Raw genomic sequence first — 15,093 nt, 5'->3', positions numbered from 1 at the left:
GACTTTAAAGCTGAGACCCTGAGGAAAATATCTGATGGAAACTTTTTTATAAGAAAGGAAGGCAGCTATCTTTTCTATATTGTTATCTCTTTTTACTTCAGATCATAAAGCACACACACATACTTCCTGAACATTTTCCTCCTGTATGCCTGGCATTGCACTAGTTTTACAGGGGAAAATAAATAACAATAGGAATCTGTTTGGTTTACAGGTTTTATAGACTAAAAATATAATTTTTCTGCTCTTCCCCAGCCTATTCTGCCAAGTCTCATATGAAGAGGCATGACTGTCATCAGACAGAGCTAGGTACAACTCTTGCCATTACCAGGACTAGCCACCAACCATCAAGTCCTCTGAGCTTCAGTTTGCTCATTTGTAAACTAGGGCTAACAATACCTAGTTACTAACTTATCCAGAGGATTAGATAACATTACTGGAGGCAGAAGTACAAGAGTAGTTCAGATCCTGGCGCCTGACAGACCTGGGTTCAAGGCCAAGCTTGCTAATTACTATCTATGTGGAGGTAGATGGTTATGAAGATTAAATGAGATAATGCATCTAGTACCCAGCTCTTCCTCCTCATGCATTCCTGGTTACAGGAAGGCCCCCTTCCAAGTTCTCCTATTGCGCAAATTTCCTGAGAAATGATCATGAGGGAAATATACTCATTCATTTTTTTGCATGCAACAAAATTGGCTGAACCTTTACTGTGTGTTAACCTCTGGTCTAGCTTTCAAAACTCAATTTAAAACAGTGCAAGCGAGAAAATGGGAGAAAGTGCCCCCTTCACTTTTACATCCAGTTGCCCAGCAACTCGCTCAAACAACTCAACTTGAAGCGGGATTCGGGGCTCCCTCTCTCGCTCCCCGAAGGCGGGGTCATTCTGGGTCTGCCCTCCGTTTCCCAGCCTAAGCCCAGCCCTCTTAAGGTGTTACGTCAGCCGTAGGCCCCTCGGGGCACTGCCCTCCAGTTACCTGAGCAGGGCCATTCCCCCCGCCCCTCGGCCCTGCAAGGCCCGCCCCCTCAGTCCCTCAGAATTGCCCCACGTTTTGGCTCAGGTCTACCCATTCAGCTTCCGTCAGTTTCCGCGTTCTGAGTCGGACAGACCTGAAGGCCGCTCCGCTTGTTCCAGGTGAAAATGGACCCTGGGTACCCGCTCAGAGCCAAGAGCAGTTCGTGGATCATTCCCACGCCGGATCTCGAGTCCCTATATACGTCGCTCTCTCCTCCAGCGCCTCTCCAGGCGACCACGGAGTCGAATGCTCCCTTCGGGAAACGCGCACAGGGTTTTGGGACCTACGGTTCCTCCTGAATCTACCCGCCGCGACTGATGCGGGAGGAGCGGACAGGGAGCGGGGAAGGGGTCCGCGCGCCGCGTCCCGGAAGTGCGCCGCGCTCTGCTGGGTTCCCCGTTAGCTGCAGCCCCGGCTCCGCGGGAGAGTCCTGGTAGCTGCGTTTGCGCATGCGCCCTCAGCGCCTGAGTCACCCACTCGGACTTCCGGTTTTGGAGCTGGACTAAGGCTGGAGAGCCGGGCCTGGGGCCGACCCCGGGTGGGTGAGGCTGGCCCGCGGGCATAGATGCGAGTGGGTTGAGGGACAGCCCTAGAGGGAGACACTCCCGGGGGTGGACCGGAAGGTGCTCTCAGAGCGCCTTAGCCGGGTTGGGGGCCTCTGGAGGGGACTGCACGACGGCTCTGAGAGTGACCTGGCCGGAGGGAGCGAAGACAAAGAGGCCGGAACCCCGCACCAGCCGCTCCTAGAGCTGAGCTCCGCGCCCGCTATCCTCGCAGCACTCGGATCTTCCGGCCAGCACCCGAGCTCGTCCTCAGGAGACCCATTACTACTGCCCCCTCAGAATCCTCCTCTCCACCAACTCAGTGCGCCTCTCCCCAAGCCCACCCGGCCCTCGCGTCAGAAGCCAAAACCAACTCCTCCCAATGCGCGAGGTCTCCCGTCAGTAGTTCCCGAATGTTTGCTGAGCGGTTACTTCTGCTGTGAGGGAAAACAAAGACCAGAGATTCAGTACTTGATTTTTGTCTGGGGTGAGAATTGCCAGTTGTGGAGTCCGAGGGGGCAGGGCGGACGTAGAGGGCCTCGGGAAGCACTGCGGAGGTACTGGGTGAGGTCACCTGCGACCCGCTGGACCCAGGCTTTTTGTTGCCTTGAACACGATGGTGACTTGCCTTTAGATCCTCTGAGCTCCAGGTTTCCCATATGGTTCAGACTCACTATGCAACATTGGTTAAGGGAGCTAAATGGGATCAGATTTGGGGGAGGTGGAAGAGGAGCAGACAACTCTTTGCTGCTTCCCCGGGCTCCCCTGGGAAGTGGCCCAGAAATGCGGCTTTTGAAAGGTTTCTCTCCATGCTCAGTTTTGGCTTGCTGTCCTGGAGTTGATGATACCTCAGATGGCCACATGGAGCATATATATGGAAAGTCGGGCCAGCTCTGGCAAGACTTTAGACATATGAGTATATTCCTTCTGATAGTGCCATCTCTCTCTACCCTAGGAGGCCACTCTTCTTACAGAGAGAGAGACTCATCTGCAGGTGATTCTCCAAAGACATGGGAAGATAGGTGTAAGCCCTGGAACCCAGACCCTTAAGTGGAGGGAAGCTGCTTTCTGCTGTGAATGATGGCCAAACCCACTCTGAGAGGAAATGGCACTAACTCGGAGACCTTCCGACAGCGCTTCAGGAAATTTCATTACCAGGAGGTAGCTGGGCCCCGTGAGGCTTTCAGCCAACTCTGGGAACTTTGCTGTCGGTGGCTAAGGCCGGAGGTGCGCACCAAGGAGCAGATTATAGAATTGTTGGTGCTAGAGCAGTTCCTGACCATCTTACCTGGGGAGATCCAGAAGTGGGTACAGGAGCAATGTCCAGAAAGTGGAGAAGAGGCTGTGGCTCTGGTGGAAGATTTAGAAAGAGAGCCTGGAAGACCTGGACGTTCGGTGAGAAGGGAGGGGGAATTCAGAAGTGTGTGAACTGGGCTGGGGCAAGGATACAGGGCCAAACTAAGGTATAGACAGATTTACAGAGGGGCATAATCTCCTGTGGTGATGCTTATACTTCTGATCCTGGAACAGGTAACTTTCAGACACAGATTATCTAGAGAGGCTACTTGGGTGTACCTTGCTACCCTGTTATAATGAATTGTTCATAGTTTCATAGTTTTTTTACTTAATATGGAAGAAAGTGGATTTATTTTTTTAGCCTATAGTTGGGTTTACTATTTTGATCTTTTCCTTCCGGAGTTCCGGCTGCTCTAAGCTAACAGTAATAGAATAAGAATGACCCTTGTTCACTATTAACATCCCCCACCCAATCCTAGCCATGTCCCAAAAGGAAGGTCTCTTTTGGGGTATTAAATAATCTCCTCTGGGAATGCCCCTTATTATGACCTTGCAGTGACAATTAATGGGGGTTGTTTCTAGGTCACAGTCTCTGTGAAGGGGCAGGAAGTGCGCTTGGAGAAGATGACACCCCTGAAATCATCACGAGAGTTATTAAGTGTTCGGCAGGAGTCAGTGGAACCTCAGCCCAGGGGTGTACCCAAGAAAGAGAGGGCAAGAAGCCCAGACCTGGGACCACAGGAGCAGATGAACCCAAAGGAGAAGCTCAGACCTTTTCAAAGGAGCGGTGAGGAGTAGATTCATATGGGAAGATAGGGTGCCATTCTAAATTGGGAAGTAGGGTTGGGAATAGTGAGTGGGAAAGGGATTTCAAGAATGAGTGAAAATTGTAGAGTATGCAGTTTTTGGGGACCTCCTGAAGGCATGTAGTCTCATATTTCCTCTTTTGATAAGTCTGCCAGAGGATGGTTCCCTAGTTTTTATCAGAACTTGGAACTATTTTATTTCCTCTTGGTAATGATGCTAGGTCAGTATTTTCTAGGTAAAAATTATTTTCTATACTTGAAGGTATATCTTTTAGTCATTTTCCTTCTCCAAAATAAACTATTTGTTTCTTTAAACTTTTCGCCAGAAGCTCCATTATTCAGACATACTGTTTTTGTTACTCTCCCTTGGAAACTTTTAAGTTCTCCAAATATGTTAATTGTAGAGAACTAAATTAGATATATTATCCCAGTGAGGGTCTGGTAGGTTGAGGCAGAGTAAGCATTTTACTTCAAAATTTCACTATATTTTCTTTCCGAGTAGCTCGACGAATTAGATGATTATTGTTCACCTGGTAACTCCCAGGACTCGCGTAGCCGTCCCCACTGTCTTTGTGCCTAGTGCCTCTTCTTGTACATGATTGCGTAGAGCTCGTTCTTCTTCTTTGTACTCTGTTGAACTTCAAATTGTATGTTTTTTACTTGGATCATTTCTTTAACTTATTGAGGTTGTTCTGAATTCTGATCTTATCGGCCAGAACACTAGCCTTCTCAGCCAGTTTGGTAATGGTCTGTTTAGTCACTCAGATGCATTCCCTCAACCACACACACACAGACTTGCAGAATTAATCAGTTTTTGAACACCTATCATGTTCTCAACACCTTGCAGGGTATTCTGCAATAAGAAAAGATGCCTATCCTCAAAGAGCTTACAATATGATTGAGAACTAAACAACAAATATAAATATGCACTGAACTGTACTGAAACAATGTCAAACAATGGTTTGTCACTCAACTGCGTAATAGAGGTTTGGCAGAGTGGGAGATGAGGGAGGGCTGTAGGGAAGGCTTCAAGGGGGCTTTGGCCAATACAGCTTCTTGAAGTGGGTTAAATTGGGATAGGGGAAGATTCTGATATGGACAGTGCATAGTGGGCACTCAGGTTAAGGTTCAGCAGTATAGTACGTATGTGAGCTGAGGAAGCAAGAGCCTGGAGTTAGGTGTCACAGTGACTGCTGCCGTTATCTGGCTGTGAGAAGGTAAGACTTGAATGGTGGCAGTAGGAATACGGAGAAACCTTTAGAACTTAGTGACTGAGTGTGAAGGAAACAGATGGGCTGAAGACCATCTTCCCTCTGTCCCCCTCCCCCTTGAAATCGCTCTGAGTTTAGTTCTCTAGCCCCAAGTGGAGAACTACAGGAGACAGGAGGTGACTGTTCCCAGCAGGGCTAGGACCTGCCTACAGGTGGTCAGGAGGGCTAGGGAGCAACTTGGAACAGAATTACCTGCTCTGAACATACCAACAGAACCTTTTCCTCTCTTGCCACCCTGCTTTGGAAAATAAAATAGTTCTCATTTTTCGGTTTCATGTATTTTTCCCATTCTTCAACCCATTGAACTTTCTGAAAATATTTCCTTAGACACTTTCTTTATAAGTCTCTTGGGTAAAAAAAGGCAGGTCTGAACTCAAGGGATGTTTTTTATGATCAGTCCAAACTATGATATCCTTTGTTTGCTTCCCTGCAAGCAGGATTTCCATTTCCTAAATCCGGTGTGGTCTCCAGGTTGGAGCGAGGAGAGCCTTGGATCCCAGATGTAGGCTCCAAGGAAAAGGAACTGCCAAGAGGCAGTCACACAGGAGACAGACGAATGCATGCTGATCTGTTACCATCCAGGAGAGAGAGAAGCTGGGTGGAACAGGATCCCTGGGGCTTTGAGGATGAGAAGGTGGCCGGTGTGCACTGGGGCTATGAAGAGACCAGAACTCTCCTTGCAATTCTCAGTCAGAATGAATTTTATGAGGCTCTCCGAAACTGTCATCGAAACAGCCAAGTATATGGGGCTGTAGCTGAGCGGCTCCGGGAGTATGGCTTCCTCCGGACTCTGGAACAGTGTCGGACTAAGTTCAAAGGTCTCCAGAAGAGCTATCGGAAAGTCAAGAGTGGCCAACCACCGGAGACCTGCCCTTTCTTTGAAGAGATGGAAGCCCTGATGAGTGCTCAGGTCATTGCCCTGCCCCGCAGTGGCCCGGAAGAGGCAGCCTGTCACTCCGGCCTGGCGGGCAGTGATGCTGAGACGGAGGAGCCAGGGCAAGGGAGCTGGCAGCATGAGGAGGGAGCAGAAGAGGCCGTGGCTGACGAGTCTGACAGCGATGAAACGGGCCAGGAGGCCACGGCCCAGGACCCCAACAACTCCACTGCACCTGTCCTTTTCCGAAGCCCAAGTGGTAAGCAGCTTTTGTGCTTGGGGTTTGGGGATTAGACTCTACGAGTTATGAGACTGGATGTGGAGTCAGGAAGCTGAATGTCACCTGCCAACTTTATCACTTAAATAGAGAACAAAGAGGCACTTCTCAGATCTGTGTGTATTTCATTCTCCTGTGGGAAAGTCACTGAGATAATAGTAAATAGGGAATCATTTTAGGTATTTTAAAGAAATAGTCAGAAAATTTAAGACAGTCCTGAAAAGGAATATTATTCCTTCCGTTTCTTTACTATTTTTTCCTGATTATAAAAATCACTGAAGGATGAGAAAAACTTGGCACTATTTTATCTTTAAGGAGAACTAACATTCATTGAACAGCTTATATGCACTGGTGCTTATCTTTTACTGCCCCAAATCTCAAGTTAGTTTATGTGTTCCTTTTTACTTAGAATAGCATAGTGAGACTGCCCAAAGTTGGGAAAACATTTTCTGAGTCTCCTTTATGAGATTCGCAACACACACTGGAATTTTAAGAGGACTGAGAAATCCTGCAGCAAGAAATCTTGTTTAACACTCTATACTGAAATACTATTTGCCTGTGGAAGAGTTTTGTTAAGTATCATTTATTACTGTTGTACTTTCTACAACCATGTTGTTATGGAAAGGGCACGAAAGTATGAGTCAGGTGGCTTTGTTTTGAATTCTGACCACTAAACAGGTGAGCGCGCCCTTGGCCAGTTATCTGACCATTTCAGTTTGTTTCCTGAACTGTAAAATGGGGCATGGCAGCAGTACCACATCTCTAAAGTTGCACTTCCACTGTAAACAGTGATCTTTTCCTTTCATTTTTTATTACGTGATGTTACTTTAGTTCTGTTCTAGTCTTCTCCTATCTTCTTTTCCCTTTCTTTATTCTTTTTCCTTTTTTGTAACGGAGATAAATGTAGGTAAATTACAAATATGGCACCTGTGCTACCTGCTATGATTTTCATGATCTTTTGTTTTCTTTTCATCCTTTTCCACGGCTTTTTCTCTGTCCTCCGATTCTTCCCCCTTCTCCTTTACTTGCAGTGAGTGGAGGATAATGGAAGCAGTGTTATCTTCAGCTGGCTCTCAAGTGAGAGAAAGACTCTGAATCTCCCTTCCCTCTGCCTTGGGTACCTTCAGGGAGCAGAGTGTATCATCATCCTGATGAAGTAATGCCCACATGGGGCCTGCAGCACGGGCATGTGGTCAGGCCGGGAGATGCTATTCCTTCCTCTTTCTGGCTTCTGCCAGTCCTTCTCTCCTAACGATAAAGTGCATGACTAACAGGTCCTTATCTTGTACCCTTTCAGGTCTTTGCTGCTGTTGGGCTCGTTTTTTTGAGATTGTGGCAAGTGAAGAAGGGTCATAATAGGAATTAGGCAGCAGTGTGATTTTAAAAGAGACTGTTCCTTTGGGTTTTGAGTCATTCTTTGGGAAACTTCCATGATGCAGATGACAGGACTGAGGTATTGAGACTCTTACAAAGCCCTGGATTAAGTGGTGCTGAAATTTCTTTTCTGGTGGCAGGTGTACACTGGGGCTATGAAGAGACAAAGACGTATCTTGCAATTCTTAGTGAGACTCAGTTTTACGAAGCCCTCCGGAACTGTCACCGCAACAGCCAATTATATGGAGCCGTGGCTGAGCGGTTATGGGAATATGGCTTCCTGCGGACACCAGAGCAGTGTCGGACCAAGTTTAAAAGCCTACAAACCAGCTATCGGAAAGTCAAGAATGGCCAAGCCCCAGAGACCTGTCCCTTCTTCGAAGAAATGGATGCTTTGGTGAGTGCCCGGGTTGTTGCCCTACCTAGTGATGGCCAGGAAGAGGACACAGCCTCTTGCCCCATGCAGGAGGCCAGTGAGGCTGAAGCTGAGAAGCAAGCGGAGGAGGCAGAAGAGGCCACAGAAGAAGATTCTGAGGATGATGAAGAGGATACTGAGCTACCCCCGGGGGCTGTCATGACCCGTGCTCCAGTCTTATTCCAGAGCCCCAGTGGTAAGATCCTTTTACTTCTTAAGGTTTAAATAGCAAAGGAGAGGCAGTGGGATTTAGGAGAAAAATCAGATTGAAGACCAGGAGAACTGGCGTCCACACCCAGCTCTCATGGATTCTTCTTGTGACCACCTATCTCTTCTCCATGCTCCGTCTACTAAAGCAGCTCAGTGAAGGGATATAAATTATTCACCGGTCTCCTCACACTACAGTATCAATCCTAGATGGTTGCAAACTTTGTAAATTTGCTATCATCTACATGTGAGCTGCCAGGTTTCTTGGCCGTTTGCCTAGCAAGGAATCTGAAAGCTAACATTTCCCAAGTAGCATGTCATGTACCCTTAAGAGGATGAACCTGATTTTAAAAGTTCATTCTCATTTATGTTTGTTCTTCTAGTTTCAGCTTGTATACGAGCTGTGTGTCTGCTTTATTAATATATATGAAAAGGTGGTAACCTCTTTTCTTCAGACACACTTATGCAAAAGTCTGAGATTTCTGAGGAAATTGACCCTTTGATTTTTAGCTGCTGTATAAGGCGAAATTTTTTTCAATATGTCTTCCCTCCTTGTGGGAAGAATTCTGACTTTGGAGTCATACATGTATATGTACACATATGTGAATCTGGACTCTTGTTTATTAGCTGAGTGACTTACAGCAAGTTATTTAACCCTGTAAGTTTACTTATCTATGAAGACCTACCTCAAAAAGTTGATGTAAATGAGGTACCATGGTGAAGCACCTCGTACAATGTTTGGGCACACAGAAAGTACTCAATAAATAGTTTTCTTTTCCAAAAGTTCTTTAGGTCAACATTCTTTAAGGGTGTTCCACGGAGCATCAGTTCCATGGGGGTATTAGTATGTTCCACTAAATAATGGCTTCTAGGTTTAGGAAATGCTAAATACTCATGGAAGCTCACAAAACACACTCACATATTTGAGGTGCTAAGATTTCATTTAACCTGATGAACCTCTATTTCATGGGGCATCTCTTAGGACTGCACTTCTAGGCAGAAATACTGCTTTAGGGGTATATATACAGGATGACACTTAGCATTCTTTTGCTCTCAGATTTAGTCCAGGAAATTTGAGATGCAGAGTTTATCTGAAATATCTGAAAATTCTGCAAATGCAAACTGAAAATTTGCAAGTACCTGCAAATTCACACAGCCTAGGCCCAGGAAGCCCGGCATATGGTTCTTAGAAGAATATTAAAAACTTAGCTTGGGCATTAGAATAAGTGCTTTTGGAACATTCAGTGATTATTTTTCCATAGGCACAGAGAATGTTTTAGTGAGACATTTCCTAGCAAAGTTCTTCTCTCAGAAGGCCTTTCATTTTTTGAAAGACAAGAAGTATTTTTCTACCCTGTTTTTATTCTCAACATATATTGGAATTTGAGCAGAAGGGGACTCATTCATGTAGCTAGCTTCCCAAAGCTTTCCTGGCAGTCCCTTCAAATCCCTTTAATAACTGGCAAAGAACATAAACCAGAATAGCATGCTAGGCCCATGTGAGGCAAAATACAGTATTAGAAAGTGTCTTTCCTGTATAAACATGGTGATAGTTTTAAATCTGGTAGGTTTTTCTTATTATACTGACAAGATTTTCTGAAGATCCCGGGCATCCAGGAAGAGTTAAAAGAATATACTAATCAGCCCTATGTAGATGAGAGGCATATGATAGGTTACCAAGTAGTAAAGTAAAACTGGAATTTTAATAGATGGTAGTTATTTGGGATCTAAAGTGCCCTAATTTTTATCTTTAATCATCTAATGTAATACTTGCTTTACCCTGGCAAATAATAATTGTGGAAATGGATAACTTTTAAAATTCTATTCTCACATCAGGTTTTGAGGCTGGATTTGAGAATGAAGAGAATCTAAAACGGGATATTTCTGAGGAAGTACAACTACATAGGACATTACTTGCAAGGTCTGAAAGGAAAATTCCCCGGTATCTTAATCAGGATAAAGACAGTGAGAGTGAATATAGATCAGGAAGACAGTGGGAAAGGACCCCAGGGGAGAGAAGAGGAAAACCGACACTCCCAGAAAGGAGTTTAGGTAAAGTTCTAAGTCATCAGAGACCTTACTTGGGAGAGAGGCCCTATAAATATCTCAGATATGGCAAAAGCTTTGGTCCAAACTCCCACGTTATGCATCAGATATCCCACCAAGTGGAAAACCCATATAAATGTGCTGATTGTGGGAAAAGTTTCAGTCGGAGTGCACGCCTCATTAGACACCGGAGAATCCACACTGGAGAGAAACCTTATAAATGTCTTGACTGTGGGAAAAGTTTCCGTGACAGTTCAAATTTCATCACCCATAGGAGAATCCACACAGGAGAGAAACCGTATCAATGCACTGAGTGTGGAAAACGTTTCAATCAGAGCTCAAGCCTTATAATTCACCAGAGAACCCACACAGGAGAAAAGCCCTATCAATGTGAAGAGTGTGGGAAAAGTTTTAATAACAGTTCTCATTTTAGTGCACATCGAAGGATACACACAGGAGAAAGACCCCATGTGTGTCCTGACTGTGGAAAGAGTTTCAGTAAGAGTTCTGACTTACGTGCACATCACAGAACACACACAGGAGAGAAACCTTATGGGTGTCATGACTGTGGCAAGTGCTTCAGCAAAAGCTCTGCTCTGAATAAGCACAGAGAAATCCATACACGAGAAAAGCTTCTGACACAGTCAGCGCCTAAGTAAGCCTCTGGGAATCTATAAAGAAGAGTCTCAATAAATGTATTGAAATTGTTTGAAAAAGTCTTCCAATATAGTGAGATCCATCTCCTGTGCCCAACTAGTTTAGGAAATATCCTAGGATATACCCCACTGTTTATTCCTGTTTCTCTTGGATCTAAAGTCAAATTCCCAAGGCAGTTGTCTTACGAATGAAAGGAATATTTCAGTCCCTCTCCATGCCTGCATCTGAACTGACAGATAACATCGTTCCCTTTCAGTGCCCATGTTGTTACCTTAACATAGAGAGGACATAGTAGTAGATCCTATGAATCTGATATGTATCCTACCGAACTCATCCTGTTATTCAGCTGCATTTTGACTGGAAAAACCCATCACAGCATTTTAGGGAGAAGTTGTGACATTTCTCATTGAGTGGGCCTAGCTCTTTATATAGTAATGGAAATGCAAAAAAAGAATGACTCTTCCTGCGCCCAGAATGACATACAGATGGTCCCCAATTTAAGATGGTTCAACTTTGTTATGGTGCAAATGCGATACGCATTCAGTAAAAACTGGTTAGGCTAAGCTATAATGCAAACGACTTATAATACATTTAACTTATGATGGGCTTATCTGGACATAACCCCATCGTAAGTCAAGGAGAATCTGTACATGTCAGGCACACTCTTCATTTACCTTAATGGAGAGTTTAAGTCCATCCTAGTTCTGACCTATGAATCTTGTCAAGAACCTAGGTGTTCTATATGGGGAAACAATGTAAACCTTGTATAAATACTGAGGTATGAACCCTAGATTTCTTAGTATCTTCCAAGCCCTAGAAGATTTGGAATAGAATACTATCTTTTCTGCATCTAATTTGATTGTTTTATGTTCCATCTCTGAATTTTATCTGTCCCTTGTGGTCCAGAAGCCCAAAGAGCAAGCTAGCTGGATGTGGTGATAGGGAAAGCAGTTAAAGCTGCCAGTAGGGAACTGTCCCTATTCCACACACTTCAAACACCTCTCTAGTGTTAGACACTCCTTGGGTGCTCAATGCTAACCTACAATGAGCAGAAGCCACTGCCACATTCCCAAGGATTGGGACAAGAGACCATTTTGTGCCAACATGTGTTTAATAGCAAGGAGCACGCAGATTATCTTTGGTCAGTGGAGTTGCCAATACTCACACACTTGCACGTGCATATATTCAAGTACGAGTATACATCTAGTTTATAAAGCAGCTCTTTAAACAGTGTAATTCTGATCTTTATAATCAAATAGTATTGAATTAATTGCCCATATGTTCACAGTACTATGATGAGCCCTGTACAGCACAAGTTCAACAGTCCTGTCCTTACAATCTAAACACTGACGTGGACAAATAATAAGTACATGTGTATGGTTGCAACAGTTTTAGAGAAATCTAGAAAGCTAGGCAGTAACACTGCATAAATGTTAAGGTCTAATGCATTAAAATTGTCAGAAAAATCTGGGAGGTATTCTCTTTATTCAGCAAGGCTTCATGAAGCAAGAAGTCTTGAAAGGAGGGAAGGTTAGTAGGTAAACTTTCCAGAATTAATCACAAAAAGTGCGGAGTGGGTGAAAAACTGGAATATTGGGGAACAAGTTGTTTAGTGCCGATGGAGCAGAGGGCAAAGGAGAGACTTTAAGGTAGGTTAGACAAAGCTTGGAGCAGCACAAAATTTGAGGAACAGTATGATATGGGCTGTGCTGGAGGCAGAGAAAGAATCACCTTAGCTTTTCAAAACACAGAGTGCCAGAAGCAGATCAAGAGGTGGTGCTGTGTTGTATTTATTGATAAGGAAACAGCTGGCTGGTACTGGAGAAGAAGAATGAGTAGTTTTAGGGGACTGGCTCCTATGGGAGACAAAGGTCAGAAACCAGTATCTTGAGAAGATACTTTGATAGGCGGGTCTGGAAAGAGGAATACGAGCAGATGGCCAGGGCCTGGGATAAGTAGCTATTTCACATTCACATTTAATTAGCGTCCTGTAGCTAGAATGAGATCTAGGAGCAGAGTGGGGAGATGGAATATTCTATAATTCATAGCTTACTGTGTTTGATGAGAGGTTAATTAGGGTTCTGGTGTTGAGGGATCCTAGTACGAAGAATCTAACATTAGGAATTAAAGGGAGATATTTCAATTACTTTGCCTAAGCAGGCAGGAAGATATAAGAAACACCAGTATAAAGCTATGCTTCAGGATCTGAGATGCTTTAGGAAGTGTGCTATAATGTGTTTTAAAAATGAGAGATTACTGTTTTTACTATATCTATGTATAGTCTTGTGGAAAAGCACTGGGTGAGATATCAACAGATAAGAATTCTGGTGCAAATGTCTTGTGTGTAAGTCAACCTGCCTCCGATTCCCTTTCTATAAAGCAGAATAATGTTTACACCTTCATCTGCCTCTCAGGGATACCATGTTAATAAAAATTATGTCTGTAAAGTACTCAGTGTTTCTTCAGGTGTTTTTGTTTGTTTTTTAATATGCATGTGAAATTATAATTAACTTGTTGCTGGTAGGAAAGATAAATCTTTACCTGCTTTTTTTTGGGCTCCCTGTGTGGGGTTACTAGACATAACCCTGTCTGAATCTTTATATTCTAGGCTCAGAAACAGATTAGAATGCAGTAAAAGAGACATTAGAATGAAAATCCTGTCTTGGTATCTGTATCCATATCCATTAGGACCCATCATAACTGAGCATGGAGAATGAGTCTTATTTTAAAAGGTCCAGTCCTCCAACCTCCAGATGAAGAGAATGCAAAACAGGAACGGGGCAAAGGCAAACTCTCCTCCTGGAGAAAACCCAGCTCACTTCAAACTAGCTCACAAACCATGGTCTACTACCCAAGCTGCCATTCTGACGATGGAGGAGCCAAGAAATAATAGTCTTCAAACATTCTAAGAAAGAGAAACTAAGCCCACTGTGGGGAGAGCAAGAGGATCTATATACCCCTCCCCTTTTAATGCCTGTAAGACCTTTGTTAGGATAGCCTGGGTGGCCTGTGCAGCAAAGGAAGCAAGAATGTATCAGCGGGAGCTGGACAGGCATATCTATTCTCATCAGTTGTTTCTCTAGTGCTGCTCTTTTTCTTTATTTTCCTCATGCTGTCATTCTTCCTTTTATTGCTTGTGCTCTACGGCCAATGTTGTAGAACTTAGTAACACTTACATATATGCTCTGTGTTGCTCCCATTTCTCTTTAACTGTAATCTGAGTTAGAAGCTGAGTCTTGTCAACCCTATACAGAACTATTTTTATGGTGACCAGTTAGGGAAGATGAGATATGAATGTAAAGATGGATCAATTCTCTCCCCATTATTCAATTCAAAATCTAAAATGACAACTTTACTCCTATGTACTCAAACAGCTATCCAGTAAGATGCATGTCTTAAACTTCTGACATATAAATTATGAGTATTCTCTGACGTCATGGTGCTTAAAGTAACAGATGTTATATGGAGATATTTTCATTTAAATTCCTCTACTGTGCTTCCCCGTAAATAAGACCTAGCCGGACAATCAGCTCTAATGCATCTTTTGCAGCAAAAATTAATACAAGACCCAGTTTTATTTTATTATAATATAAGACCGGGTAATGTGATGTGATGTGATGTGATATAATAAATTAATATAATACCACATGGTATATAAATATAATGTAATATAATTAATGTAATATAAAATAAAATATAAGACCGGGTCTTATATTAATTTTTGCTCAAAAGACACATTAGAGCTGACTGTCCGGCTACGTCTTATTTTTGGGTAAACACGGTAACACCCACCACGGGGCTCTTTCAGAAACAAAACTTTGAAACAAAACTGGAAGTCAGATTAAAGGCTGGAAATAGAGGCCTAAATAAAGTAGCCTAGAGCTCAAGAAGCATCTGGCCGTATAGCTCCATTATGGTCAAAATAAGAGAAAGGTAAGGTAGGAACATTTAAAAACACTTGATTCCAGGGGAATTAATCATGAGAAGGGCAAAGCCAGATCTCAGCAGTTAGCTTTCTCTGTTACTAGAGTTACCTAAAGTAGATTAACTCTGACTACTGGATATTCACAAAAATCCATGATACGCAGTAGAGCCTAGAGCTAACAGTTTTAGGGAGTACTTAAGGGAAAGGAGTCTGATTAAAGTAAGCCTAACAAAACACAAGGCTGTTGTCAGAAGCTCGAAGGCATAAAGGTCTTTGTGGAGATCTGTTTTCCCTCCTCCTTACTTTATTTAGATTAGCAATTCCAAAAGTTTTCCTGATGAGAAATTAGTTTGCGTTTCCCTCAATTACTCTGAATTTATGCTCACTGAT

At 43.7% G+C, this 15,093-nt stretch overlaps 2 protein-coding genes across 4 annotated transcripts in view; one reads left to right on the top strand and one right to left on the bottom strand.

Annotated features, from left to right (window-relative positions):
* TUBGCP4 (tubulin gamma complex component 4) overlaps nt 1–1,464 on the bottom strand; it is a 31,910-nt gene extending 30,446 nt beyond the window's left edge. Inside the window, exon 1 of one of the 2 annotated variants that reach the window (XM_019725372.3) lies at nt 1,108–1,464. In XM_019725372.3, the coding sequence (XP_019580931.1) occupies nt 1,108–1,185 (78 nt within the window). In that variant the 5' untranslated portion in view covers nt 1,186–1,464. The remainder of the gene's footprint in view (nt 1–1,107) is intronic. The other variant, XM_019725371.3, reaches the window with a different exon arrangement.
* A 1,163-nt stretch (nt 1,465–2,627) lies between these two features.
* On the top strand, nt 2,628–13,228 carry ZSCAN29 (zinc finger and SCAN domain containing 29). 2 transcript variants are annotated; one of them, XM_019725368.3, is made up of 5 exons: nt 2,628–2,950; nt 3,434–3,638; nt 5,366–6,061; nt 7,594–8,064; nt 9,912–13,228. In XM_019725368.3, the coding sequence occupies exons 1-5, from the start codon at nt 2,633–2,635 to the stop codon at nt 10,778–10,780; spliced, it is 2,559 nt and encodes an 852-aa protein (XP_019580927.2). In that variant the 5' UTR covers nt 2,628–2,632; the 3' UTR covers nt 10,781–13,228. The 2 variants fall into 2 exon arrangements, with proteins under 2 accessions (XP_019580927.2, XP_019580928.2); XM_019725369.3 differs by lacking the exon at nt 3,434–3,638.
* Nucleotides 13,229–15,093: the final 1,865 nt, after the last annotated feature.

Source organism: Rhinolophus sinicus, chromosome 3 (genome assembly GCF_057876585.1).
Source record: "Rhinolophus sinicus isolate RSI-liver-muscle chromosome 3, RSI-T2T, whole genome shotgun sequence".
In the NCBI taxonomy this organism is placed as follows: Eukaryota; Metazoa; Chordata; class Mammalia; order Chiroptera; family Rhinolophidae; genus Rhinolophus; species Rhinolophus sinicus.
Note: the sequence above shows the minus strand (reverse complement) of the source record. Positions and strands in the feature narration are given on the sequence as shown.

Excerpts from the sequence above, each read along its gene's own strand:
- ZSCAN29 (XM_019725368.3), top strand. The coding sequence starts at position 2,633 with ATGATGGCCAAACCCACTCTGAGAGGAAATGGCACTAACTCGGAGACC. Across the intron at positions 6,062-7,593 it reads CCTTTTCCGAAGCCCAAGTG|GTGTACACTGGGGCTATGAA; the intron begins GTAAGCAGCTTT and ends TTCTGGTGGCAG. Across the intron at positions 8,065-9,911 it reads CTTATTCCAGAGCCCCAGTG|GTTTTGAGGCTGGATTTGAG; the intron begins GTAAGATCCTTT and ends TTCTCACATCAG.